The 27964-nt window shown below is 47.7% G+C and overlaps 3 protein-coding genes and 1 long non-coding RNA gene across 6 annotated transcripts in view; 1 reads left to right on the top strand and 3 right to left on the bottom strand.

The window, feature by feature from the left end:
- gpr158a (G protein-coupled receptor 158a) overlaps nucleotides 1-22287 on the top strand; it is a 42750-nt gene extending 20463 nt beyond the window's left edge. For 2 of the 3 annotated variants that reach the window (XM_040167068.2, XM_078096154.1), the window contains exons 5-11: nucleotides 65-133; nucleotides 12472-12581; nucleotides 13481-13719; nucleotides 15084-15222; nucleotides 16739-16844; nucleotides 16934-17080; nucleotides 17665-22287. In XM_040167068.2, coding sequence (XP_040023002.2) covers nucleotides 65-133; nucleotides 12472-12581; nucleotides 13481-13719; nucleotides 15084-15222; nucleotides 16739-16844; nucleotides 16934-17080; nucleotides 17665-19497 — 2643 coding nt within the window. In that variant the 3' untranslated portion in view covers nucleotides 19498-22287. Of the gene's footprint in view, nucleotides 1-64; nucleotides 134-12471; nucleotides 12582-13480; nucleotides 13720-15083; nucleotides 15223-16738; nucleotides 16845-16933; nucleotides 17081-17160; nucleotides 17245-17664 lie in introns of all 3 variants that reach the window. The other variant, XM_040167067.2, reaches the window with a different exon arrangement.
- LOC120811589 (DELTA-sagatoxin-Srs1a-like) lies at nucleotides 4908-5612 on the bottom strand. Its single transcript, XM_040167077.2, has one exon. It carries the CDS (start codon nucleotides 5539-5541, stop codon nucleotides 5152-5154), a length of 390 nt encoding a protein of 129 aa, XP_040023011.2. The 5' UTR covers nucleotides 5542-5612; the 3' UTR covers nucleotides 4908-5151.
- Nucleotides 8089-9064, bottom strand: LOC144390179 (uncharacterized). The gene is made up of 2 exons (XR_013454252.1): nucleotides 8879-9064; nucleotides 8089-8796 (listed from the first exon to the last, which is right to left on the bottom strand). It is a non-coding gene; the product is annotated as an uncharacterized LOC144390179 (long non-coding RNA).
- Nucleotides 22288-24903: 2616 nt separating the features above from the next.
- gemin6 (gem (nuclear organelle) associated protein 6) lies at nucleotides 24904-27024 on the bottom strand. Its single transcript, XM_078096153.1, has one exon. The coding sequence runs from the start codon at nucleotides 25875-25877 to the stop codon at nucleotides 25353-25355; it is 525 nt and encodes a 174-aa protein (XP_077952279.1). The 5' UTR covers nucleotides 25878-27024; the 3' UTR covers nucleotides 24904-25352.
- Between the last annotated feature and the right edge of the window lie 940 nt (nucleotides 27025-27964).

Below are 27964 nucleotides of genomic sequence, written 5' to 3'. Positions count from 1 at the left end.
TAAATGATGCATAAATAACCTGTACAGCTAATTAAATAACCAGTGTATCCGTCTTCTTCCGCAGAGTATCCGGGCGTCGGGTTTAGTGCTGCTAGAGGCCATCCTGTGTGGAGCTCTGCTGCTCTACTTCCCGGTAAGACGCTGGTGTGTGTGTGTGTGTGTGTGTGTGTGTGTGTGTGTGTGTGTGTGTGTGTGTGAGTGCGTGCGCGTCATGTTCCTTTGCTCATCTCTCGGTTGACGAACCTCACGCCGAGCCCCTTCCGAGCGGAACCCCCCCCCCTCCGACTGAAGGCCGGCATTCGGTTTGACCTTCGGCCCTCGCTGTCGCTCGCTCATCCGAATCAACGCGAAGCCTCACGTCTGCCTCGGCGGAACGGAGACGGATGGTTTGACTCCTCGGATCGTAAATCAGACCCGTCGTCTCCGGCTTTTTCACGGCGTCGTGGAGCGGTGACGGGCTTTCACAGTTCGAGGCGCGATGGATCGGGACCGGCAGTGACAAACATTCAGGGGCTTTTTTTGGCAGTACACATGGAGCACCCTGTACTTCATAATAATACCTCTTGGTTTTGACAGGAATACAAAAAGTGCTCCTATCAAACAACCAGAAAAGGCTTTTTGTGAGGACTTTGGCAGAAGAGCATTAACATGTGGAGAAAGTAAAACTTTTATTATTCTATCCTGCATCAGCAATGAATTTGATCTCATTTTGTTCAGAAGAAACACGGTTTGCTCGGCAGACTCTGTACCATCGACCCACTGAAGTCCACCGCGACGTCCTCCTCGGGGCGTCGGCTAATTGCAATTCAGTCGCCGTCACGTGAAGCTACATGCTTAGCGAGGCATCGCAGGGTAGATGTGATTAACGGCCACCGATTTAAAGCCGGCTAATCAATGCAATTTGCTGCGACGAGGTCCCGGGAAGTAATAGTGTTTGAAATGTGCAGGCTGAGAGTCGGGTTATTGGTCAGCGAGCGGGCGATCAGGCCGGCGGAGCGACGCCGCCGAGGTGATAAAAACAGGCCGCTTACAAAGGGAAGTCAACTTTGAATCCTGCATAGTTCATAGATTCTACTGGAATATGCTGTTCTATGCATGTGCATATCTCGAGCCGATGGTCTGTCCGCATAGCTCCAGCACGCCGGGTTGATCTCCACCCTGATGCATTTTCATGTCTCCCACCAGCGAGCGATGGGGGGGGGGGGGGGGGGGGGGGGGGGGACGCATCACTCCCGATCTAAATATAGATTCAGAAATATCCCGCCGCTGCTTCTGTTTTAAATAATTTCTCTGTTATTAAGCGGCAGTAGATGCATCTCTGCTGCTCCCACGACATTCGGCTCCCCCCCCCCCCCACCTTCTTTCCTGAGTGTGTCGCATGCAATAACCCCCCCCCACCCCACCCCCCTTTGCTTTGAAATAAAAACGGAGGGGAGAGGATTGGGGAGTGAAAGAAGAAGAGAGGGAAAACTAAAGCCGGCTATTTCCGTCTTGCCGTGAAGGGGGGGGGGGGTGTGGTGGGGCTAATATGATCCCTGGATTAGCTCGCCCGCGTTTGTCTCGTTGCAGCTCCTTATTGACGCTGCCGGGGAGGATTAGATGGCAGCGAAGTGACGTAGTTCAGTTGTTTAAAAAAAAATATATCGACTCCCGCAGGAAAACACACACGCAGCACCGGCCTCCAACCCGTGCTTCACAATAACGGGCCCCCGACGCAAAGGCCAAGCAGATTCCACACGGTGCGAGGGGCCCCGCTGTCAGAGTCTATAACCCCACGTTGGAAGGGCGAGGTGGCCCAGTTGCCCCCAACGATGACGTCGCCACGTTTGCTTTCCCTCTCCTTTCTTCCACCTTTTGTTTACTTCTCTTCCCAGTATTTCCCCGCTTTTTCCTTTCCTTCCATTCCAGCAAGCGGATGGGAAACGGTTCGGAAATCGGCAATAACAACATAACAAGCGCGTGAAAGAGTTCTGAAGACCGGTACCTTTGAGTGACCTCCCTGCCTTTCTTTCTTGTCGTACCACCTGTCCAATCCCAGCATTGTCTCGGCGGCGCGCATGGCGGGCGGGGCTTCACAGCACATTGGGGGGCTAATGAGAAACAGCGGGGCCTGGGGGGGGGGGGGGGGGGACGAGGTTTCCTGACCCGACAGCCCGTGAAACACCGGTCGGCCAGCCGGTTCCCTCCGAGCTGCGCTGACACTTTCAATCCCACCTAAGTGGATCTGCAGGGCGGCTGTTCGCATTCCCAGATGTCCCCGAACGCCTCGCCTCCCACAGCCCCCCCCCCCACTCCCCCACCCCCCCCCCCCAACAAAAAGAGGTTGCTTCTGCCTACACGTGCAGACAGACATAAACGACGAGGGACAGCGTGACTTTGCGTGGGCGATCTGTCCCTCTCCGCCCGGGCGAGAAGGGAATAACTCAGCGCCTGACTGGTGATGAGGAGGGAGGGAGGGGGAGGCAGGTGGGGGGGGGGGGGGGGGGCTGTGGGAGGCGAGCAGCAGCCGGGCCGCGGTCCCGGCTGCACACAGTGTGAGCTGGATGTAATTTACACCCGGCCCACCTCGGGGAGCAGCGGGAGCACAAGAAAGCATTACCTGCCCCCAGAAAGAGAGGAAAAAGCCCTCCTCCCTCCCCCTCCTCCCCCTCCTCCCTCCCCCGTGCGGCGGTGGGTGTCGGCTTTCATATAAAAACGCATCCGTTGCTATTAAAAAAAAAAGAAGGAAAAAGCATGCCCCCACCCCCCCACCCCCCCCCCCCTCGCCTGCTGCCTCCTCCTCCCTCTCTCTCATACTGACGGTGTTTCATGGAGAGAAGAAGACGGAGGGACAAAGACCCGAGGAAACGCCAAACGGGACGTCCGTCCTCATTTCATGTCCACGCATCACAAGCAGATCTTTGTTGTGACCGAATGATTCCCGAGGCTGCACACACACACACACACACACACACACACTCAGACGCACTAAATGGCTCAAAGTATTTTGGGCTGGTGGCGGATTCCTGTGAAACAAAAGGCAGAACTCGCGTGCTGTTCGATCCTTTGACCGGAACTGGCCGACGGTTTTAGTTTTAGTCATAAAATGTACAGATTGATGTGTTTGCGCCGCGTCACTGACGGATGACTAATACGTGATATTTTATTTTGCCATTTTCATTTCAGTAAGTGCTCCATTAGCATGAGGTCGCCCTTAGAGCTGCCAAACAGTGACGACAATACTTCAAACCATGATTTTAATCTCTTACTAAATCTACCCGGTAGGATTCAGAGGCGTCTGCACCATTCTTCAAGTTTCTGTCCACATTGATTGAGAGATTAACAAATGAATATAAACACTTCTGGGCAGATTGGCGAGCGGTCGAGTGTGTATTTGGGCTCGACGCTGAGTGCAGTGATCACGGCATTTGGGGGAAACTGACCTTCACGCAAAAGGGGACCAATCCCTGAAGCAGCATCAGTCGGCATTTTTATTGTCTACTTACAGGTTAATTACAAACTGCTGCTTTTTGATCCTCTGTTTCTCTCAAGGCATTGAGTCTAAAACAAGAATCCACCCACTTTTTTATGGCTTTATTTGCTTAAAATCTCCTGTTCGCCTTAGAGCGAGATCTAATTATCTGAGGCTGTCTAGCACAAAATGATTTGCGTTAACCCCGTGCATACCGGTGGTGTGTGCTGTGTGGCACATCCAGTCGGCCGTTCTCTCCACTTGTGTTTGTGAGGTAAACCTGCCCTTTACCTGAACTCCAGTTGCACTTCATTCACGTGCTTCAAACGGGCCTGTACAGCGTTCCGGTGATTTGTGCGACATTACACCGGCTCCCCGCGCGGCCCCCGGCGGTCCTGCGTCAGCGCCGTGTCACCGGGGACGACGCTCTCTGGCTGAATCCGACAGTCGATGGCGAGGAGGAAGATGTAGCTGCGAATGACGTGACCGGGTGTTGATTAAATCGCGGTGAGCGTGTGAATCTCTGTTTGTCGTACCCCACTGGGAGGTCTCTGCCCTGCTGGTGGTGTGTGTCTGTGTTTAAGTAAATATCTGAGCAAACTGGTGGCACCGTCACTGGCGCCATTGGTGGCGCGTGGCTGCGGTGATCAGGTTGAGGCCCTTTGGGAGTGAAAGTGCATTCTCTCCATTGGCGGTGGAGGTTTGTGAGAAAATGACCCCTGACTCCACTTCTCACTGTATTTTATTACCTCAGTAAATGCGATACAGGTTTATGGTCTCAATCTCAACAGAGTCCAAATATCACATTTTATATCACAAGGTTTTAATGCCGACGGCTCTCATCGAAAGATGGCGGCGGGCAAATCGCCCCGAACTCGAGGCTTCAAAACCTCGTCCCCACGCCTGCCTCCGCTTCTCCTCCGTGTTTCACGACGGCGTCACGTCACGGTTCCAAACCCCCCCCGACCGCAGCCGATGTTCCCATCAGCAGGCGTCACGTGCTCGAGCCGCTGACTCGCCGCCCCACCGGTCAGTGTTGATGTGAGCGTCGGCGACGACTGCTGTCAGGTTGAAATGTCCTCCTCGAAGGGGCTGCGTGCGCGCCGATAAGACACGACGTCCGTCGAGCCTCGAGCAACGCCAGTTCACAAAACGTCCATTGGCGTCAAGTGTTTCTATTATTCAGAGTTTGCCACATAAACGTGGAGGTGACAGCAGATAATTTACCATCAATGGCGATAATAAATAAAGACGACGCAACACCGTTAGAGGAGGTTTTATTTCTAGAATCGGCAAAAGAGTGAACATTAAAAGAAATTAGACTAAAAGTCGTCCACATCTGTTACATGTGTTCAGATGTCCCGTGTTGACGAAGTCATTAAAGTGGATAATTATCAGATTGAAAGCTACATTTCGGTTAGAATTTAAAACAATATGTGATCATAGATGAGCATGAATACAGGACGATTGCGATAAATTCACTGAGAATTTCCTCATTTAATTAATGAACGTAACTTGAATGTACATAAATACAGAGAAATCAGATTGCAACCATAATTATTGTCAATTCTGATTTTCCAAGAACGTTGAATGCGTGTTTGCTTTTCATTATCACAAGTAAGCGCGCGACACGATGTATCGAAATGCGATTTAATCAAAACACGATTCCAATGAAAGACGGCGAGTCACCAGACGGGCGCTCAGTCGCTCAGAACCACCTTCATGATGCTTTTGGAGCAGTCGGACATCGTGGCCGTGATGTTAACGTTGTCCCCCTCGTGGTGCAGACTGGGACCTTTGGCTTCGCCGCTGACGAATGCTGCGTTTTCGTTTTTGGACATCTCATTGAAAAGATCGAGGTCGCACTCCTTGCTGGTGTCAAAGATTCCCACGCCGTACTGGTTTGACTTCTTGTTCCGGTCAAACGGAACCCGGTACAGCACAGCGATTCTCTTGGAGCATCCTCTGGTAGAAACGTCCAGGAGGTCGTAGGTGAAGACCCCGAAGCATCCTTTCGTTTGGACCGAAGGCTTGGTGAATAGAGCCTCTCCAGACGAGGAGGGTTGGATGCGAGGCGGCAGAGGTTCCATGCAGCGTCCCACACGGATGTAGAGTCTAGAAATAACAGTTAACGACGTGAGAAGGGATCTCAAAGTGAGAACGAAAGGGCATCTAAAAGGTTGCGTTTACCTGGGTCCATGAAGAGTGTAGCGAGAACTGTTGTTAGTGAGCGTGACTTTGCACTCGCGTTGTATTAGACTTGATTTGGATAGTTTTCCTGCAATGTTAAGTCCAGTAGACGCCATCGATGTGATGTCCTCAGCACATTGAATGGCGTCAGCCACCTCTTCCAGTTCGGCCATTTCTGCAAAACAACAACTGTAACTTAAAGCAGCCCAACGTGGCTTTAAATGCAGCAAATAATTAGCAACAATCGAACCAGCAAATTGGCAGCTACATTTTGAACTAAACGACCAAACTAAATGAAAAGGAAACCCCGAACGTGGAAATAAAGGGAAGATTTTGTATTTGTTAAAAAGTTAATATTCACTCTTGATATGCATCAAATTCGCTCGATTCGCTCGCACTTAACAACCACCGGGCGAAGTGCCTGGACTTAAGTTACCATCATACCTCCAGCTTTCACTGAAAGTATACATTACATTTTCACTGTGACAGTTCAGCTCCACGCTCTCCTCACCCTAAACGCCCGTCAGTCCAGCCTGATCTCCAAAACATGTTCCTTAAAATGTATACGGAAATCTTGAAGAAATAAATACGGACTGCAACCGATGACGTCGCCCTACTCAAAGTAAACGGGGACAAATAAACGTGTTATGATTGCATTTTTAACGAGAAATCAATGTTAACTTGTAAGAATAGAAGACTGACCCTAACCCCCTCAAAAAATCCAACATGGCGGAGAGACGTTCACTCGAGAATCCGACATGGTCCGCCATGTTGGTTTTGGAGATCACGTTGGTCAGTCTCACACACGTTCGCTTTCGTGCCAGAATCTGCAGCACTGGTTTTTCAGCCGGATCGCCTGATGGCGACCCTGCCTGTCTCTGCTTAACCCGCCGCCCTTTGTCAGTCGTTACTCTGCCTGCTGTTTCCAGAGCTTTAAATAAAAGGTCACAGATCCCCTGCAGTCGTGCGGGTAAAAGTTAAATACAAGGCAAGGTATAAAAATCCATCACCGATAGACGGTCATTAAGAGTTATTAGTATGCGAGACTTCCAGTTACGACTGTAAGAATACTTGGATTTAACAGGTGCCATCTTTTTTTTAAAGCAAAGCTATTTCCTCACACCCACCTGGTTCTCTTTGGATGAACGTTCTCCTTGGACGAATGCCTCTGAAGAACTGCTGAAAGCTCTGGCTGTCTGCCCTCAAACCTGCTTTTGTACGGTTTATAGACGTCTCAAATCCGAAGTAAGCAATTTACAACATTGGAAAACACCCGCTTACGAGTGGTCATACAGTGATTTCCAGGAATCATTACTTTGATTCTCGACAGGAGATAAGAGATAAGCAAGCTTGGATGAGCAAGAACGTGAAAGCCATTAATTTAATCTCCTTTTTGGAGGTTAGAAGGGAGACGCCCTGTAATTACCATGAATAAAACAGATTTGAAAAGTCATCAACCTCTCGTGTAGGAGAGAATGCATTTTTTTACACTTCAAACTCCAGAGAACTTGTCCAGCTAAAAGTCAAGTGAACAATCACCCCAACATTTGTGCTGGAGTTCTGTACATCGAGCGGAATGCAGCGGCTCAGGTTTCTGCCGGTTTAACAGAAGCAGGTGTTGTTCTTTGCTCAACATGCCGGTCAAAGGAAGAACACCTAGCTGTCAGGATGACCTGTGAGTTATGTAACTCAATTGTTAGGAGCAAAGGTTGTTTATCTTGGTATGTGCAATCAAAACTCTTTATTTAAGCCATGCACCTGCTTGAGGTTCAACCTTAAAACAAAAAGACCCTCTGTGGTCTACAGAGGATACGGTGAGTTCTACTTAATTGAACCAATCAATAGTATTAATAATTAATGGAGCAGTTAAAGATACAGTACAGCACCGTTACAGGGTTATTTATTACATGCCAATGAAGTGAGAATTGAAACAACTTCTCTAAAGAAGTTCTTTTGGGTTGTTTGGACAAAGTCATGAAAGCCTGTGAAACTAAGACGTGACCGGATTGTGATACGATTCCATTGAAAGACCACGAGCCAAGCTCGCCAAGCTCGCCAAGCTCGCCAAGCGGCAAGCGATGATCCGAGTGAAGCTCCGTTATCCACCACAGAGGAAAAAAGATTTCAAGTTTTCGATGAGATCCTAATCTGCACCGTCGGAATACTTTAAATTAAGCCTTCTTATTTCCTGTCAAATATCAAATGACGTCTTCAGCCCTGACGAAAGATTCCCATTATTTGATTCAAACATTTTACAGGTTATATAAATGATCATCGTTCTTTTACAAAGAACTAAACCAAATAATTTGGTCGTTTGGGTCAAACAAATGGAAAATGTAAAGATTACGTACAAAAAGGTCCTTGTGCGTTCCGATAAGAGACAACCTGCTTTGTAGAAAGTCACTTGAAAGATTAAGACAGAAGTAACAAAGACACACTGGAAAATAGAAATTGGATAAATTTATTGGGAAATAATCACTTTGTAAATAACGTTAAGTTTTGTATACTTCTGTGTGAAATAAATATTTTCTCATTTAATTAATGAACAAGCAAAATTCCAATAAAATGTTTTATTTTCTGTCATATCCTGTCTTAGTCGACAAAAATGAATGAAAAGGAAGATAAATCAGATTTCAAGCATGAGACAAATCCTTATCGATTCAGATTTTACAAAACACCGGAAATGCAATTTAATGCCAACACGATTCCAATGAAAGACGACGAGTCAGCAGACGGGCTTCCAGTCGCACAGAACCACCTTCATCATGGGTTTGTAGCAGTCGGACATCGTGGCCGTGATGGTAACGTTGTCACTCTCTTGGTGCAGACCGGTCTCTCTGGCATTGCCGCTGACGAATGCGGCGTCTTTGTTTTTGGACATCTCATTGAAAAGATCGAGATTGCCCTCCTTGCTGGTGTCAAAGATTCCCACGCCGTACTGGTTTGACTTCTTGCTCCGGTCAAACGGAACCCGGTACAGCACAGCGATTCTCTTGGAGCATTCTTTGGTAGAAACGTCAAGGAGGTCGTAGGTGAAGACCCCAAAACACCCTTTCATTGCGACCTCGGGCCTGGTGAATACCCCCTCTCCAGACGAGGAGGGCAGGATGCGAGGCGGCAGAGGTTCGCTGCACTGTCCGACATGGATGTAGAATCTAGAAATAACAGGACCAAGTTAATGACGTGAGAAGGGATTTCAAAATAAGAGCAATGTGGCAACTAAAAAGATGCATTTACCTGGGTTTATAAAGAGTGTAGTGAGAACTCTCGTTTCTGAACACGACTTTGCACTTGCGGTCTGTTGGTATTTTTTTTGTAAATTTCCCTCCAAGACCTAATCCCTAATCCAACAGCGACGCTATGCCATCAGTACTTTCAATGATGTTAGCTGCCTCCTCCAGTCCTTCCATTTCTGCAAAACAACTGTAACAAAGAAACATTTTAACCAACAAACTAAATCGGAGCACAATCTTGACCAGATGATGCTTAATAAAATGTGTCTTTAATGTACACATGCACGGAGTCAATGTGAATAAGTGTTGTATTTAACCCATTTCACATGGAAGTGGGTACAAATTAGAGAATAATGGTCAACGCATTGGTGTTTTTTGGAGTTTATCAAACAACCTCAACCATATTCTTTTGTGACTTATTATTGCCTTTTTGTGAATATGAAATTGAATCGCTCCCCTTTTACTGTTTCACTGATCACGTTATTTCTCTACTTTTCTCTTCCACTTCCAACCTGCAAAACGTTTCACACGTCCATCGTTATTCTTTTACAAAGAACTAAACCAAATAGTTTGGTCATTATTAAATGGAAAATGTAGACAATAAGTGTTCTTCAAGTCATTTCTACTCCGCCGTGGTTCTGCTTGCCTGCGATGAACACCTTGCAGGAACTGCTGCTGGAAGCTCTGCTTGTCAGCCGTCCAACTTTGCTTCATACACAGCTGATGGATCTTGAAACCTGCTACTCCAGGAAGTTGGGTGGCATTTTAAAGTAAGTAGGTGCCCTCAAACATACCTCGGGAATAAATTAATTAAAGGGTGTTACTCCTCTGGTGTACATGGAGAACGTGTTTGTGCACGAGATAATTAAAAAGAAAAGGCCTCAGTACAAGTTATGAAATCTCTTCCATCTGGGCCGAGGAAAAGTTAAAAGCCGTTAAAATAGTAAAAACTGCAACAATCGACATGTAGGGGAAAACGTAGCACAAAAAGTAAACCATACTTGTTGTACTTTCGGCTCATCGCGGCTTAATCGGTTGCGCGTTTGCCGAGTCGGGATGAGAAGGCGGAGCTAAGTCAATCCAGGTGTACATGTCCGGGATAAGTGCAAGTTCACGGCTTTCTTAAGTAGAACACGGCATCAATCACAGATATATGCTCATATTTTTAACCCGCTGAGCAGCAACTACTTATGAGTGAAACACATAATACGCAAAAAAAGGAAAATCGGCGGCTGTAATTAAACAGAGAGAAAAAGCCTGGCAGAAAATCGCGGACCGACTGAATGCGGATTTAAAAATATCGACTTACTAGGAAAGTTCTCTATGAACTGTGTCAAATATCTTTCTAGTTGTTTACATCAGTGGTCCAATTGAGAACAACTGATGCAATAGTGAGTAAGTAATGCGTGTTAATGGAAATAAATCAGAACACATTCAGAAGACAACGAAATAACTGTTAAGCACGTTTGTTTCAGAGCGGCAGCTGATTCAACACATGAGATTAATCTTAGTCTGCTGTCAGCTGCAAAGAATAAACCGCCGCGGTCACTTGGCTGGTTTCATTCAACCTGCTTTCGTGCAGCCAAGTCATCCAGCTAAATTCATCCAGGATAACTTAAATATCCAGGTTTAATCCCATATTGTGGATTTGTGCAATAGCTCTCTGGTCTGGTCAGAGGGAAACATCAGCTGCATCTGGATCAAAGCATTATAAACAGTTACTGTCACACTGATGTAAAACCATGTCGGGTGGTGAGACGCCTTCTGGATACGCTAACTCAGCATTTCCTCCACTGACGCTGTAACTGAGACGAGACAAAGTGTGTGGGGGGGGGGGGGGGATGTTGATAATTGTCTCCTGGATATTGATGTCCATTAGACAGGTATGAAGCACCCTGCTCCTCTCAATCCCTGCACACACACACACACACACACACACACACACACACACACACACACACACACAGCAGATCCGGTTCCCTCAGCGCTCAATCTAAGATTCCCAGCACTTATCATTGATTATTAATGGAAGGTTTAAAAAAAGGGAGGGAGGGGGTTGGGCAGAAACTGATCTGGCTCTTTATGCACACTGGCGTTAAGAGAGACCTGGACCTGGGGGGAAGTGGGGGGGGCGGCAACTGGTCCGTCGTCTTTTCCCAGAAACCCCTCTGATGGAAAGTGCACGGCTCGTGTCTGAGGTTTGAGAACAACCATCACGCTGACGAGTCACCGGGGATTTAAAAGAAGAATAAAAGAAATCAGCCTCAACCTGTTGTACCTGAACACCTGAAGTGTCAACTGCCCCGAAGACACACGTTAAAACCACACCTGTCGCCCAGAGCCGAGGCTTTAGTCGTCCTCTTTATTCTTTAGTTGCTCTCAGTAACTTAACATGTTGGTAACTATTGTGTCGTGTGTGTGTATATGTGTGTGTGTAGTGGGGGTGTATGCAGACGCCCCCCCACCCTCTCCGTCTCATCACAAACCTGTGATCCAGATGTCTAAAAAGGACTCGTGAGCCGCGTGTCCCCCGGGTGCTTTTTTTTTTCTTCCTCTTCTTCTGCCCCCCCACGGGGCTCGATGTGCGTCAGTCGCCTCCTGCTCCTCTGACGCCGCTTAACAGCAGCAAAACAAAAGAATGCACCGGGGGGGGTTCAGCCGTTGTTATTTAGGGGAATTGTTTTTAAGGCTGAAATGTAGTTATAGAAGCATCGGCTGGAGCAAAAGTCCAAAAGCATGAATTGTGTTCCTGTGGCCCCCTTTTCTCTTCCATGGGCCCTTTGTGCCCCTGGTGGGGCCTTGGCGTGCCTCGACCGACTCAGACCGTGACCCGGTCATGGCCGGGGGGGCGCAGCGATGCCTCGGCTAATCCGATTAGCGTTAATCCCACAGGGTGGGGGGGTGGAAGGGGGTCGCTGCACATCTGCAACGCTGCGATAATTAATAAAAGCCTCTGATGTTTTATTTCCTTTTCCTGTTTGTTTCGGCGCACTTTGTGACTCATCAGTGTGTGTGTGTGGGGGGGGGTTCATCTCAGTGTTTCTGGGTCTTTGTAGCTGCCCCCCCCCCCCCCCACCCGTCCCGAGGGGAGGCTTTGTGTGGTATTAGCGGGCTCAGATGTATTTGTTGTTTTTAATAATGTTTGTGTAGTTGTGAAAGTCGGCGATCCGTCTCGTTTTTATCGTTATTGAGTTCATCAGTGTTCTGTGAAATACTTCAGGCCTGAATTCCTCCAGAAAAAAACAATTTAACTTCATCGAAATAATATAGTTTGAGCAAAGTAATAAATTTTTCCTGATTCCTGAGTAACTTCACTCACTGTTTTAATTTCGCTTTCATTTCTGTCTCTTATCCAGTCGTACATCTGAGACGGCTGATAACATTTAAAGTGCACTGTGATGGAGGAGAAACAGGTCTTAGTCATCGTGAGACAAAGGAGCAGGTGACTGTGAGTTAATGAGTGATCCAGAGAGCATCACGTAGGCCCTTCAGGGAGCGCGTACGTGGAGACTCGAGGCCCCGTTGTCCTGCACACAAACACTCTCGCGGTTAAACTCCGTCCAGGCGTCTTCTGAGGCTTCTTCTGTCCCCTCGCAGGTCGGGATTCTCTACTTCCAGCCGAGCGTTTTCCGCTGCATCCTGCTGCGATGGGTTCGGCTGCTGGGTTTCGCCACCGTCTATGGGACACTGACTCTTAAGTTGTACAGGTAACACACACACACACACACACACACTCATCTACACACAGCCATTTGTCCAACGTCATTATCAGTTCCTGGAAATCAGATTGTCTCTTAAAGTGCCGTCACGCTGTGTCTTCTCCTCGTGGAAGTAGGAGCCGTATGTAATGTGGAGGGCGGCGTGTTGCTCCTCTAATTCATCACCAGACGTTTGGGAAAGGAGGGAGGGGGGGTCAGTGCCTCATTAAGTGGAAAAGGGAAATGCCAAGTAAAAGTAATTAGGAAAACACGAGGTGCCTTGGCCCCAAATGCCCCCCATCCATAACGTGGTGGTAAATGAAGGCTGGCGGGAGACAAACTGAGAGACAAATGTGTGGGATGAGAGGCAGAGACGGGACATCTGGAGGAAAGAGGGACTGGGGGAGGGGGGACTCGCTGATTATGAGACTGGGGGGGGTTGCTGTATTTAGGCTGTATTGCACCTAAATGTGATCATCTCCAGGTGAAGCCGTCAAAGATGGTGAAGATGGTGAGGACGGTAAGGATGTGGCCCTCAGAGGGGCACGGATCAATTTCTGATTGGGGGTTATGGTGGTTGGGGGGGGGTAATTAGCCGGGAGCGCCGTGGACACTTCATCAACGTGCGTGAAGGGCAAAGCCTAAGAATAGCGACGGCTGGTCGTGTGTTTGAGCAGCGCTTCATTCCTGCTCCGCGGCCTCCGTGGGTTCAAAGCTGCAGGAAAGCTGAGAGACGATGATGCTTTTCATATAAATACTCGATCTGCTCATCGGCCGTCTTTGGGTTTACTCCTCTGTGGGGAATCACTGGTTCAAAGTTCAACAAACCGGACGGACGAGGAGACATTTGCAATGATGATTGTTTTGTTCTAACCGCCCCCTCGCTCCTCTCTGCCGCCTCCCTGCAGGGTGCTGAAGGTGTTCCTGTCCCGCACGGCGCAGAGGATCCCCTACATGACCAGCTGGCGAGTGCTGCGGCTGCTGGGCATCATCCTGCTCATCGTCTGCTGGTTCCTGGTGGCCTGGACTTCCGCCGTCTGCCAGAACCCGGACCGGAAGTTGGCTCTGATCGACGTGGGCTACACGCCCGACGGGCTGCAGTTCAGCATGTGCCTGCTGGACCGCTGGGACTACATGATGGCCGTCGGTAAGCCCGACTTCCCCGCGTTTTTTGGATACGTGTGTGAGGAGGAAGAGGGCGATGAAGGCAGGAAGTGTTTGAGATGCTGCATGCCGACGCGCATTTTCACCCTGTTCACCCGTTGATGCCGCGGTGGAAGTCGGCTCGCATTAATTACACAAACTTCATCTTTCTGGTTTATGAATGCGCCCCACCAAACACCCGCAGTCGGGGGTCTCATTGTTGTGCTTTTGATATTTCTTTTCTTTTCATGACTGTAAAAAAAAAAAAAAAAGCGAGTTCCAACTGATTTAATAATTCAGCACACTTTATTAATTTCACAACAAAACTGCAGGTAATTTAATCAAAACATTATAATCCATTCAAAAAAGGGTTGTTAATAGTATGTGGTTTGGTTTAAGATCAATCAATCAATCAAATAGTGTTATCTGCAAATAAGAAGAACCGTGGAGTTTTTACTTTGGCTCAAAGTCTTTCATTATAATTAATATTCAAATTCAAATGTTCCACACTCTCAAACAAGCTGTTTTTGATTGAAAACCATGTTCATATGTTGTTAATAAAAGGTCCAGATGCTCTGAACTATCTTACTAATACTATATTATTCAAAAGCTCTTCTATTTACAATAGTTGTACATTTTGTTGTTGTTATTAATGCCTCAGTATCTATAATTATCTGCCTGTTTTATGGAGCTTCCAACAAGAGATCATTAGAAGCCTGATAGTAAAGAGAGAGAGAGACATGCAAAGCAGACTCATGCTTAATACTTACCAAATAATTTACGTTTGCATTGTATATTCAAAGCTTCTTTCTTGTTTTGTAAAAGATGGTTTTAATGTCGCTCATCTTATTGTTTGACATCACTCTTAATGATAGTTTTTATTCCTCAATTTAAATTATGTCATTAGATTAAATGCTAAATCCTAAGAAAGATGTGGAATGTTCCTTTTGCTTTCGCTCAGATATCTCGACCTTCACTCGGCCGTCATGCAACCTTGAGTCAACAGCTCTCCTGTGATTGGCCGGTTTCATTGAGCGCTCACATCTCTTCCTGCTGGGAGGGAAACATGTGACACGCTCCCTCCGGCTCGAGCAAGGGACATAATACGTAAAAAAATAAAGGCAGCACGTCTTCATGGAAAAAAGAAGCTTGTTTATTGCAGGGGGGAGTTTGGTGGGGGGGGGGGGTTGCCATGGAGGTGCACAGGGATTCATTTATTGCCCAGAGAATAAACCCACAGCTGTTACAGATGAGTGAGATGGTCCGTGTTAAACGGGCTGTTCTCCTGTGTACCTGAGATGTGCTCCAGTAATACAGTACGTCTCTCTGCCCCCCCCCCCGTACCCCTCGTCCCCTCCCCCCTCACAGCCGAGTTCCTCTTCCTGCTGTGGGCGGTGTACCTGTGCTACGCTGTGAGGACGGTGCCCTCGGCCTTCCACGAGCCTCGCTACATGGCCATCGCCGTTCACAGCGAGCTGGTCCTGACGGCCGTGTTCTACGTCATCAGGTGGGAGCTCCTCTCAGTCATCGGCCATTTATTTACATCTACTACTACATTTTCTATCTGGATCGTTGGTTGTTGTAATACGAACTGTTAGTTCGCCCTAATGGGATTAAAAGCAATGATGTTTTCTTCTAGATGAGTTTCACTGATTATTAATCATTATTTATTTTTGATTAATTGTAAACCTGTTCCTTCCACATAAAAGAAGGGCAAAATGCCAAATCAATAAATTTCGAGTTTTGTCAGCAAAATAGTATATAGTAAAAGTATCTAGATACTAAAGCACCAGTATGGACTCTACATTCCGGGTGCAGTAACGCCCCCCACATCTGGGGTGATTTCCCCCCCCCCTGCATGCGTCACGATTACTCCACCACCTAATACCACATCGTCTTTGATTTGTCATTTTGACGCTCCTGTCCTCCGGGAACCTCCTTCCCGTCCGGCTCTGTTCATCTGGGAGCGCTTGTTTCTTTATTTGGGTGGAACTGTCCCTCTGTCTCCGGTGCACGTGTCAAACAGCTGCAGCGTGCACTTCATCAATGACGCGTTCCGGCTGACGCCGCCGCGGCCCTTCCTAGCTGGAGTCCCCCTAATTGAGAGCTGAGCTCCATCACATTATTTACTAATGAACCGTGTCAGAATGATTTATGGGGAACGGAAAATAATAGCTTGAATTATTGTCAGGCCCTATTCCAGTTATACATTTATAAACCATTACACCTATTAGAAAAGGAGGGTTCTATCTGATAGTTATACCTGCAAGAAATCTGATTCCTTCCCGTTTTTGGTGGCATTTGAGCATCTGGCTCTTGGTGATTACTGTGCCAACGCTTGTTTTTTCTTTTTTCTCTGTGTAAAATTGGCCAAACGAGAGCGTTAATAAATTGTAAGGAAGCGATCTGATCCCACCGTGACCAGTTAAAGCCGCGGTGGTCATCGGGGTGTGAGTGTGACGCTGATAGAAGAGGAAAGGAGGGGGGCGTTTACAGCGAGAGGTGGAGGTGGAGCCGTAAGGGTTTCGGTGAGAAAAGACAGCGTGCGAAGATTATTAAATCCTCGCCTGCACAGAAAACCGGTAATTCTCTCTTTTTCCACCGACCGCTGCACCGCGGCCGGATGGTTAAAGGCGCTCGATCCAGTGACCGGATCAAGGTCACTCTCCTCTTTTATGATTTTGTAAGAATGCGGGAAAGATTGTGTCCTTGGCGCCAAAAGGATCGCCCGAGTGGAACATTATAGCAGGCAGAGGAATAGACGCCCAGACAGATGGTGTATGAATCTACTTTGGCTGAAAAGCCATCAAGTCTGCTGCTCCCTGTCTGTATCTAAGAGGGTTACTGCAGATGGAGCGACGGCTATGAATATCACAGCATAATTCAGTGCCTATATATATATATATATATATATATATATTGGTTGGCCATCGGCTCACCTTCCTTGTACTGTCATCACTTTAACATCTGGATACCCCTTTTCTTGTATTCCTACATCATATCTCCTTCTTTGGTGCCGACAGGTTCACTCTCGCTCCGGAGCTCCACCCGGACTGGATGCTGCTGCTGTTCTTCACCCACACCCATTTAACAGTAACAGTAACACTGGGTCTGCTGCTCGTGCCCAAGGTAGACAAATCAGTAACAAACAGCTTCCGTAACAAAAGCACGATTTAACAAACGCTAAATTGAATTTAGCAACTTTCTCTGCTCACCAGTTCCTGTTTGCCGGCACCCACATGAGAGACGACATCGCCTCCGAGGCCTACGAGGACGAGCTGGACATGGGTCGCTCCGGGTCGTATCTCAACAGCAGCATCACGTCGGCGTGGAGCGAACACAGCCTGGATCCCGAGGACATCCGGGTGAGCGGCTTTTGCCTCGACCTCTCACTCCCCCCGTAACGCACAACAAAACACTGAGCCCCGGCAGTTTTTTGTTCCAGACGCCAGACGAAACGGGCCACCTCAGTTCTATTAATGGCTGCGGCGTCAGGTCTTGCGACAGTCTTTGGGAAAAACGTACCAACGTGAGCAGAGATTTCCGTTTGTCTGTTAGAGCCGCAGAAGTCTAGCAAAAGATTTGGGGCGAGCCTATTTGGCAGAAGTTCTCCATCGGTTCAGACAGAAATACAATCATTTAAAGAGCTGAGCTTCGAGGCTGTTTCAGACCTAACTCCGTGTCCTTATTTGATGCTGTCAAAGATTGTCCTGTCTTTTCTTTTCAGCACGCATGTGATACTCCGCCGTGCATCAATTACCGACCGCTTGTCGTCCCGTGCCGTGGATTTTGCGCTGCATGTTCTCTGTGCAGTAGAATGTCTGCTTTTTTTGATGTGCTTTGATCAGTAATCCCTTTGTTCAAGCCGTATCAATGAGATCATTTGTTCCCAACTGACCACTTTGTCTCTCTCTTCCCCCCCCACCTCGATTCCACCATGGATACGTAGGAGGAGCTGAAGAAACTCTACTCCCAGCTGGAGATCTACAAGAGGAAGAAGATGCTGGCCAACAACCCTCACCTGCAGAAGAAGAGGAGCTCCAAGAAGGGTTTGGGTCGCTCGCTGATGAGGCGCATCACTGAGATCCCAGAGTCGGTGCACCGGCAGTGCAGCCGCGAGGACAAAGACGCCGGCGAACACGGGAGCAACCGCAACAGCATCTGCATGCTGAAGAAGAACCCCTTCGATCCGACACACCAATCGAAGGCGGCGAAGGAGGACGCGCTGAAGAACAAGGTCTTCTCCCTCAAGAAGTCCCACAGCAGCTACGACCACGTCCGCGACCAGAGCGAAGACTCCGGCAGCGCGGCGACGGACAAGATGGAAGCGACGCCGGCCGAAGGCTCCCTCCTGGACGCGCTTATGGGCAAGAAGCTGGTCAAGAAGCAGTCCGGTGACAACATGAGCGTCCCCAGCGAATCCACGGAGTCGGTTCCTCTGGTCTGCAAGTCGGCCAGCGCCCACAACCTCAGCGCGGACAAGAAGCCCATCCACCCTCGGGCCTCCATGCTGCAGAAGTCCCTCAGCGTCATCGCCAGTGCCAAAGAGAAGACTTTGGGCTTGACGGGGAAGGCCGCGGGCGCGGAGGAGAGCGGCCGGAGGAGCCAGCCGAAGAGCAAAGACGCCAGGGTCAACCCGGAGCCGGAAAACGAGCGCCAGCCCAAGATGATCGTCAGCCAGTCGGTCGAGTGCAAACAGGCCGCGGCGTTGGGCAGGACCATGAGGCAGCCGGCGAGCGGCAGCCAGCCTGCCATCTGCTCCGATCCAGTCAAGGCGAAAGACCTCTACGACCTCTCCGAGGTGTGTCCCTGGGAGGTGGAGGATCTCCCGACCCCGTCCGAAAACAAGGTCCAAAAGCACGTGTCCATCGCGCCGAAGGAAACCACGACGGTGCACGGGGGCGGCGGCGGCGGCGGCGCCAAGGGGGGCAAATCTCAGAAGCAGAAAGCCTGCGATCAATCGCCGTCCAGCGGCAGGGTTTCAAAGAACGGCCAGAGGACGACCGCCGTCCGAGCGGACGTATGTCCCTGGGAAGAGGGGGGGGAGGGTCAAGGCAGCCAGGAGGGCGGCTCGAAGCAAAAAAGCGGCAAATCCCCCAAGACCCAGCAGCCCCGTTCGGCAACGGAGAGCTCCAAAACGCACCCAGTGGACGTTTGCCCGTGGGACTTCGAAGAGCCCCAAAAGACGGCGGAGTCGGCCCGTCCAACGGATGTGACGCCGCCGAGAAAAGGCCCCTCCCCCGCCGAGGGGAAAGGGCGAAGTGTCCTCTCTGATCCTTCCAAAACGGAAGGCTCCCTCCTGCCGCCGTCCTCGAAAGCCGCGCCCCCGGCTTCGGCGAGGACGCCGAGCCCCTCTCGGGCGCACCAGAGCAAGGAGGCCCCGTCGAAAAAGAGGGACGCCACCTGCCCGAGAACTGTCGAGAGGTCAAAAGACGCTGACGACGACAGAAGTAGAGCGAAAGCTAAGGACAAGAGTAGATGTTCAGAGAAACACGTGAGCCAGCAGAAGATGGCCGAGGTGTGCCCGTGGGACGTGGAGGGTCACCCCGAGGCGCCGCTGGTGGAAAAAAGGAGGAGCGCAAACGTCGGCGCGGCCAAGGCGAAGCCGGCTGACGTCTGTCCGTGGGATTTTGCGGATACGTCGGATAGAAAAGGTACCGATTCTGGTTCCGTCGTGAATCCGAGCAACGCCAATCCGAAAGGCGGAGCCGCCGTCGGTGCCAAGAAGGCAGATGTTTGTCCCTGGGACTTTGACGACGGCACGTCGAGCAAGGAGGCGTGACACTCGACCTCAATGGACCACTGAAGCTATAGTTATTGATGTGTACTCTTTTTTTCCACTTTGAAAACGGTTAAATATTACCTTTTACTGATAGTACGGTGACTTGGAAGAAAAGTTGATCAAGTTCCACAAGTTGCCTTCCTTTCCGAGGTTTTGTTCCTGTTTTACCTATTTTGAAAATAAGTAAAATGTACAAAAAAAAAACGAAGTCGTGACGAGCATTCCAGATTACTACAGGAAAATCCTGGAGATAAATCTTTAGACTAATTATGCAACTTTTGATTCAGCCTTTTCACCTCATGAGCAATGTCAAAAATCTGCATTCATCACGTTCTGTGTGCGGTCAACAGTTCATCCGTGGTTCTTTCCGTGCATCGACGTCATCGCGTAGAGGACTTGACTTGACGACGGGACGGCTGGATTCGTAGGGGGGGGGGGGGGAGCAAAAGCCAAAGAATAAGGGAACATCTGCAAGGAGGACATTGGTACCGGAGGGAAGGACTCAGCGAGGGAATCAGTCTCTAGCACTTTAGCCAACTCCATAAGTAAAGATCTCCACCTTCATTGCATGACCCCACACAGGACACCGAAAATCATTTTCCCTTCTTTTCTTTAGATCTATTTAATTGTAGTCCTCGGCAGATTAAAAATGCTTCCAAGTCTGCAGAGATGTACTGTATGTGCCTAACTAAACTAGCGTTGTCTTGTACCAGTGGAAGCAGGCGCCTTCTCCTTTATATAAACAGCATGCACAGCCAGGTGTCAGAGTAGGTCAGCTGACGCAGTTCATGTCCGGATAAATATATATATATATATATATATATAACGTTTCTTTTTGTTGTTTCTTTAATACCAGAGGCACTCCTTTTCCCGCTGGTTTCATATCTCCGGAGGCTCCTCCAGGGTGGTGGTGCAGCATTAACGTGTATGTGCGTCGGAATGTCTCATGCTGTAAAAAAGAAAGTAGCAGTCCAGCATGGGTCTTTGTGTGTGTGTTGATGGCAAAATATCCAGAATCCAAACTTCGACAAAACTGGAGAAAAAGCAGCCGATCGAAGCCGCTGCGTGAGAAGGTTAAACGTTGTGTTTTATTTTGCTCCAGTGTGAACGATCTGAGAACCTGGAACTTCACTAGAACAAAGTCTGGTGGCACGAGGGGTCAAATGAGCGCACAACGTAAAATAATTTTTTTTTTAAAAAGGCCAACCATAGAACTCAATTCCCTTTGTGTGTGCAGAGCAGCTTTCCTGTGCAATGACAGTTGTAGCCCCGATAGGCCGTTGTGTCACTTCATGCACTTTTTCTGGCTCTTGCAACGTAAGATTGTCCCCCGGTGATCAATAGATTAGGGACAGGAACTAGTGGAGGACTTTTCACTGACCTTTTAGTTGCACGCATCTTATACTGGAGTGTGCACCCACATCTTGATCCGTTTCGTAGACCTAATCACTGCATAGATTAGCAGGATGTAGCAGAAATTACACAGGAAGGACGCTTGCATGAGGATATGTCGAATAGAGAGGTTGAGATCGTTGGGCTAACTGTTAGCTTGTTATCAACCAGTGTGGTCATGTGACCTGTCAGACTTTGTTGTAGCGATGGCGCCTTGTTTCCAGATGATAACTACAAGGCTTTTATACAGCGGAACTACCCTTTCGTATTTTAAAATAATAATATCGCTGCTAGCGCCACACTGCCATCAGTTTGTTGTTCACGAGTTGGCGAGGAGCGTAACGCTCGTTGTCCCCAGTTCAATGCGCGGATTCGTTAAGATGAGCGTGAATTAGGCCCATGGCGACGTGGCCATCAATACACGACCCGACGAAACCGCTTGAAAGGCTTTTTACTGGTTCAGTGTTTCGTATCTAAATGTCTAAACGTTCATCACAAACCCTCAAAGTGGGAAGAAAAAGAAATCTCCCACTTTTGTTTAAAACAACAACTGCAGCCGTGGGGAGAACTGTGTGTGAATCCAGCATCCACGGTACTTTATTGCATCCTGTGAGAATTACATGATATCACTGAATGTCGTCCCTGATTGTAATTATCAAAATTTGATGTCAAATTCCTAAATATCAAAGATCGGTAGGAGTCTTAACTAACTGTCGTCAAATATATATTTTTTGAATCTCTGCTAATTTTGCAAAATCCTATTTAAACGCAGTCCTTCGATTTCCCATTTCGTTATCAGCATAAACCTGAAATCAATCCGGCGGCAGTGAGTCGGAGCCGCGGCCGCCGCGCGGGACGGACGGTAGCGACCTGATGGATCGACGTGCCGCGTGCTGTCGAACCCGCGACCTCTCAAAAGCCACTTTTTCCTCTTTCCGTCGCGTTGGTTTTGATCTTCTTTCACGCTGCCCTGAACGATGAATGCTGTGCTGTTTTATTTATTTAGTGCGTGCGTGCAGGCTGTTGTAACCTATTGTGACCGAGCCGCCCGACACAACTGCTACTCTTGCTACTACTACTCAATTCTGTGACGTCGTAAAACTTGCTCTTGTGGCTTCTGCATGAATTCCAGAAAAGAAATTAGAAACAATAATAATAGGAACCCATGTTTCACTGCCCTTGATAGAACAAAAAAAAGGATCTTTTATGGACTGTTACAAGTTGTATAGTGAGTGATACTGTCTCTAACCCACTGTATTATGTGCTTGTTATGACTATTGCTCTATGACAAGCTTATAGCATCAATATATGGGAATATTTGGTAGATTTATATTGTGTTATATTGTGATAGCATGTACATAAAAAATACCTCCTCTGCAATAAATATTTATATGAAAATGAAGAGCGAGCTCTGTGTCTTTCTGAATTGTTGCGCCTGCTTCTCTGATCCCGCGGGAACTCGTCTCAAGTATCTCCCATGATGCACTTGCTCAGCAATCATCCCCGTCGGGCCTCTAAAAGGCAAAAAATATTGCATTTTCTTCTTTATCACCACGGCTACAGAGATGTTTTCCTTCGTAAATGTGTTTTTGCAGTCAAAAGGGGTGAATGCAGCCGGTTTAAACAGACAGTAAGTTGTCAAATACCTTGTATTTTTTATAACAACCATAACAGCAGAGTCAAAAGGGGAAATCATTTCTAGCTCTATTAATTCTTTTCCCATCCCGTTGAATTCTGCGTGACGGGCGACCCTTGAACCCTCGCTTACGTCCCGGCGGCCGAGTGACAGAGCAAAAGGGAAAAGGGTCTTACGTAAAGAAACCGTGTTACCATTGATTCCTGTTCACAAGAGCACTTTCAGAGCCTTTTCCTATAAATAGAAGATCAATACAGGCTACTGCAGGGAGCGAAAATAGAGAAACGTCAGAGAGGAAGAAGTTAGTTGTGAGAAATGACCTGTTATGCTGATGAGAGGAATGAGTGTACCATAAACAGAGGTACTTACTGCATTTAAGGGAGATATTTTATACACATATAGATATATACATGATATTGATGACGGATCGATGGGTGGATCATGTGACAATGAGCCTCTGTGGTTTGTCGTTGTTTTGTTGTATTTCTGATCATTTTTGTATCTTTTTTTTTTTGTTGACTTGTGTCTCTTTTTGATTATTTTGTACTTCTTTTTATTATTATTGTTTTAGATGTTATAATTATTTGTATCTCCCTGCAGCTGCTTTGATCTCTTTGCATCATTTCGGGTGTCTCCCCAGTAGGTTCCTGTCTCTTTGGGGCCTCTTTGAAGTCAAAGGCCATCGGGGCTCCCGCCACTTTGGACCCCTGCAACCGGTTCCCGGTAGCAACATTCAATAAATCCATTCATGAATCCATGAAATGTGAACGGTTTCTTTAATACTCTCTGTGCACCACTGTATTAGCAGCAAACTGCAGACAACGTACAGTAGCAGATCATTTAGCATTATCCATTTAAAGACATGGATATTTCCCTCAGTAGTTTATCAAATCCCTTAAAAGTTGCTTTAAAATAAATGTGTTTCTCTGTAACATAAAATGTTAATAAGCAACATTAACAGTTAAGTTAAAAATATCAACGTAAACCAGAACCCTTGTGTGGATCCTGTTATTCCATGTGTCCACATCGCTGAGACCTCTGAGCCCCTTTGTTGTGCTTTTGTGACAGCGGGACACGTCCTCCAGCGTGGCAGGACATATTTTTAAATCTCTGCATGAATCAAAGCCTTTAGAGACCAGAGGAGGAGGAGGAGGAGACGAGAGGAAGCTGATCGGTGTGGCATCAGCCGCCATCGCCCTGTCGCTGACTCATCGCGTCTTTGAGACGTAGGGACGGTGCAGAGGGAGAGGCTGGCGGTGGCGGGATGTTGAGGACATGGCATGTGTCGTGTTGGACCCATGACTCACGAATGAGGGCGGGGCGTGTGTGCGTCTAGTGGGAGACAAGTGGAAACCCACACAACGCAACTTCAAGTGCAGAAGTTTGGTTTCGTCCGTGTGTTTTGAGATGCTTGATGCGCTGCAGCACCTCATCTTGTGACCTTTGATCTCACCCACGAGGCTCGGCCCCTCCGTCCCCCAAAGCCACACTCGTCTCCCACAAATATTTTTGTCTTTTTTTCATGACATTTTTCAATCTAACATTTAATTTTCTTTTCATTATTTTTTGACTTTTCAAAACCTTTTTTTTATTTTTAAATGAACCGAATATATTTTTTTAAATATTATTCTACCCAATATTTTTCAACTTAAAAAAAATAAAAATGTAGCTAATATTTTTCTACTTTTTTTTTCCATTTCCAACAGTGTTTTGACCGGATTCATTAGGCGCCTGCATTGTGCAAGCGGAGCCCCCTGGTGACGTGAGCATCCGTGACTTAGAGAACCTGTGTTCCTCCACCACAGTAACACACGCATGTGTTTACACTCACAGTTCAGTTACTTGGGCACGAGTGAGTCTGTCAATGAGCAACGCTTTTCTGCAGACAAAAATCTGGAATCACGTCATGCCAAATGTAACGGGACACAAATGGGCATTGTGATATTTCTGCTGTACTGTCGTGATCAGAAAGAGTTAAAGAGGATCAAAAGACACTCGTGCATGAATGGACTGTGCAAAGTTGCGGCCAAATGTAAACACTATTAATTGAACTGCGACACCCCATTTTTAACAGAACCAGACCTCTGAACACGAGCCTCTACTTCCTGCATCGGTTAATGGAGTCATTCATCTGGTGGACAGGAGGCCGGCTCCTCGCTCACGTTGAATCACCATCTTCGGTTAATGGCTCTGGCCGACGTGCCGCATTTCTGCAGATGAACTCTTTGAATATTGGCAATCAATGCGGTGATTAGTGTGACTGTAAGTGGAGATGTCGTCCTTCACAGAGCTCCTCCTCTACAAGCTCGTTAGATGTTCTCTCCAATACCGTGGATGACGTATGACTTCAATCAAGTGACTTTAACACAAAACAGTCATCACAGTTTGAGTTTTTTTTAATGTTCTTCCCAAGTTTTGAACATATACACTCACTTAACCACCAACTTTTCTTTCTCAACCAACGTTAGTAACGGCAGGATGACTACAAAAATGTACAAAAAGGGAAAAAAAAGAACTTTAAACTTAGTCATTTTAAATAAATAATAATTTCAACATTTCCCAATTTAAATAATTTCCAGACATGTCCATAATATAATCTCCAAAACAATTACTGGGACTATTGCAGCAGAGCGAGAACTCTGAATATTGATTCAAATTCTTTTTTTCACCCCAAATTGGAAAAAAATGATTCAAACAAAAAACAAAATCTGAACTCAAACTGGTTGCAGAACAGCCGTCAATCACAGCTGCTAGCGCCCTCTGATTGGTGGGGACACGGAGCAGGGATCTGATTGGTGGATTAAGTTCTGAATCGCCGAGTCCTGGATCAGGCTGGATCCGTTTCTGGGTGATCTGGTTGGAGCTGGACCTGATTGCGCATCAGTTTCTGGATGCGGTCCAGGATGATCTGGTTGGAGCTGTAGCAGTCATCGGGTCCGTACGGGGCAGCGATGGTCAGGACCCCCGCCACCTTCAGCTCGTCCCCCTCCTCCTCCACCGGGAACCGGTTCTTCTCCAGCCACCTGCGGACGCCCCCTCTCCTCCTCCTCAGCTCCGCCGGGTCCAGGCTGCGGGTCTGCGGGGGGAGGAAGGAGGTCTGGAGACGCTGCGTGGTCTCCTCGTCGGCCTCCTGGAGGACCTCCACCTCCTCCACAGCGTGCCCCATCACCACCTGCACCGACGCCCTCCCCTCCTCCTCCCCGAAGTTGACCAGCACCAGGCTGGCGGAGACCGGGTCCACGGTGAGCAGCCAGCCGCGGCGCTCCTCATCTTTTCCCGCCTTCACTTTCACCTGTTTGTTGACGTAACGCATCCACTGCAGCGGACCTAACAGGGGCCAGCCGCACTGCATCACGGTCCACCTGTCGGCTTCGAAGTATGAGAATCCCACGACGGCCGCCGTCCTCTTTAAACGGCCATGGACGTCTCTCTCTGAAAAGTGTGCGTGCTTGAAAATCTTCCGGAGGAAACGGGAATGGGAAAATAAAGGTTCCGCGTCTTCGAAGCCGCCGCCCCCTAAAAACTAAACAAGTAGAAAAAGGAAAAATGCAGCTTTTCAACTCGAACCATCACATCAACGGTAAAACCGTCTCTGCGCCTGTTAAATACAACATGGCGCCGTCATGCATAGTTTGGACTTATTAAGCCCTAAAATCTAAATGTATTTGCACATGTAATGTTTATTTTTGGGGTTTGCGCTGCATTAAAACCCGCAAATACCTTAAAATGGAATCACAAGTGTTAGCAAAGGTTGTATTAATTACTTAATTAACTAACTGGTGTCGCCCTGTAACTGCCTTTGAATAATAAGTGTTTCTGCAGCTCTCTGACCGTGAGCTGTAAAGAGGAGTCACCATCAGTTGTCCCCAGTGCACCGCTACAGCAGCAGTGGTTTGTATCACTTATTTTAATCAGATGTTTGTGTTTTGTTTCAATGGAAAACATGAAGCTGTTGAAATAAAATAAAAAACAATCTTAAAATATGCTTAGTGTATATTATTTAGTAAAAATATTTAGTGTGATGACAATCGTTGTCACAGAACTTTCTTTTTCTTTCTTCAGAGGAACTTTTTTTGCAAAATGACTCATTATTTATTATGATAGAATAAATCAACAACAGAGGGCCAGAACTCATATATATATATGATTCATAATTTATGACTCATGTGACCTCCACAGGGCCGGAGGAGTGGGGAGGTGATCGTTGAGAGGGTTGAGCTGACGGTCTGGGGAGTCTCATGCAGCCTTAAAAGGTCCACCTCGCACTGAAGATGCACTTACCTCAGCGGATGCCTGTGGCCGATTTGGTGGAGGCGGAATGACGAAGGCAGGTGCACTCCTCTAATAATCCAATTTGTTTTTGTTTGTTTAGGTGCCGACGTCGCCCTGTTGATTCCCCGCCTCCGGGCACAACGCCTGAGCCCGGCGCGCTGGTGAGTCACGTCCACGCCGACGCGTGCGCCCGCGTGAACGAAGGCTGAGTGATCGTTCATTCAGTGGAAAGAGAAGAAGAGAAGAAAAAAAAAGAGAAAGCTCTTGTCTGACGTCATCGGCCTTAATCACCCAATTACAGCAACTCGCCGGAGGTAGCCGCGCTTCGTCTTCCCCGGTTTCTGCCTCCAGGTGGCGCGCGGCATCCCTCCAAAGGGAGATGATTCACACGCCGTAAGGCTGTGCGTGCGTGCGTGCGTGTGTGTGACCCGACTGGTCCTGACCTCGAGCAGTCGTCGTTATGGAGGTAAAAACATGAACCCATTAACCAGGTTCATTTAGTTAGATGTGCTAATTTATGTTTTTAATTTGAAGTAAAGAATGCCGCAGTGAGGGAGCAATTAGCTCGAGAGGCTCCTTGTTGTTGTAATGACTTTCACAGCGCACACACACACACACACACACACACACACACACACACACACACACGCACGCACGCAGGATGCCCGTGTGCAGCCGCAGAGTGAACGTGAGTCATCCCGATAGTACAACTTATTATGAGACAGGCTCGTTGGAGGAGACGCTCTGCGTTGTGAAATAGATTTATTGATACGCGGGTCTTCTCTTGCTATTCACCGTTGGACTTTTGAAACGTATTTCACCAAAGAGGAAATTGGGTTCAAGTCATGTCTGCTCAGAAAGGGTTTGAAAATTCACAACATAAGCAGAGGGAGCGAGAGAGGAGGAATCTGAAGGTAAAATGAAATATTAGGAATGCATGGTTCACAAACACTGGATACTATTATGGCTGTAACCAACACTTATTTCTATTATTAGATTAGATTAAAAGTCCAAACAATATTTAATTCACAAGGGAAAAAGGCCTTTACCAGAGAGTGTTTGGATGTCAACGTTCGACAAATGACTTAATTAAGTGATTTATGGAGTGTCAAAGTTGTTATAGTTTCATTTTATGCCCCAGTTTTGTGTACATTGTATCCACAGTGT

Source organism: Gasterosteus aculeatus, chromosome 21 (genome assembly GCF_964276395.1).
Source record: "Gasterosteus aculeatus chromosome 21, fGasAcu3.hap1.1, whole genome shotgun sequence".
NCBI lineage: Eukaryota > Metazoa > Chordata > Actinopteri > Perciformes > Gasterosteidae > Gasterosteus > Gasterosteus aculeatus.
This window is presented reverse-complemented; position numbering and strand designations above follow the sequence as displayed.

Coding starts and splice junctions, on each gene's coding strand:
- LOC120811589 (XM_040167077.2), bottom strand. CDS start 5,541: ATGGAACCTCTGCCGCCTCGCATCCAACCCTCCTCGTCTGGAGAGGCT.
- gemin6 (XM_078096153.1), bottom strand. CDS start 25,877: ATGCAGTGCGGCTGGCCCCTGTTAGGTCCGCTGCAGTGGATGCGTTAC.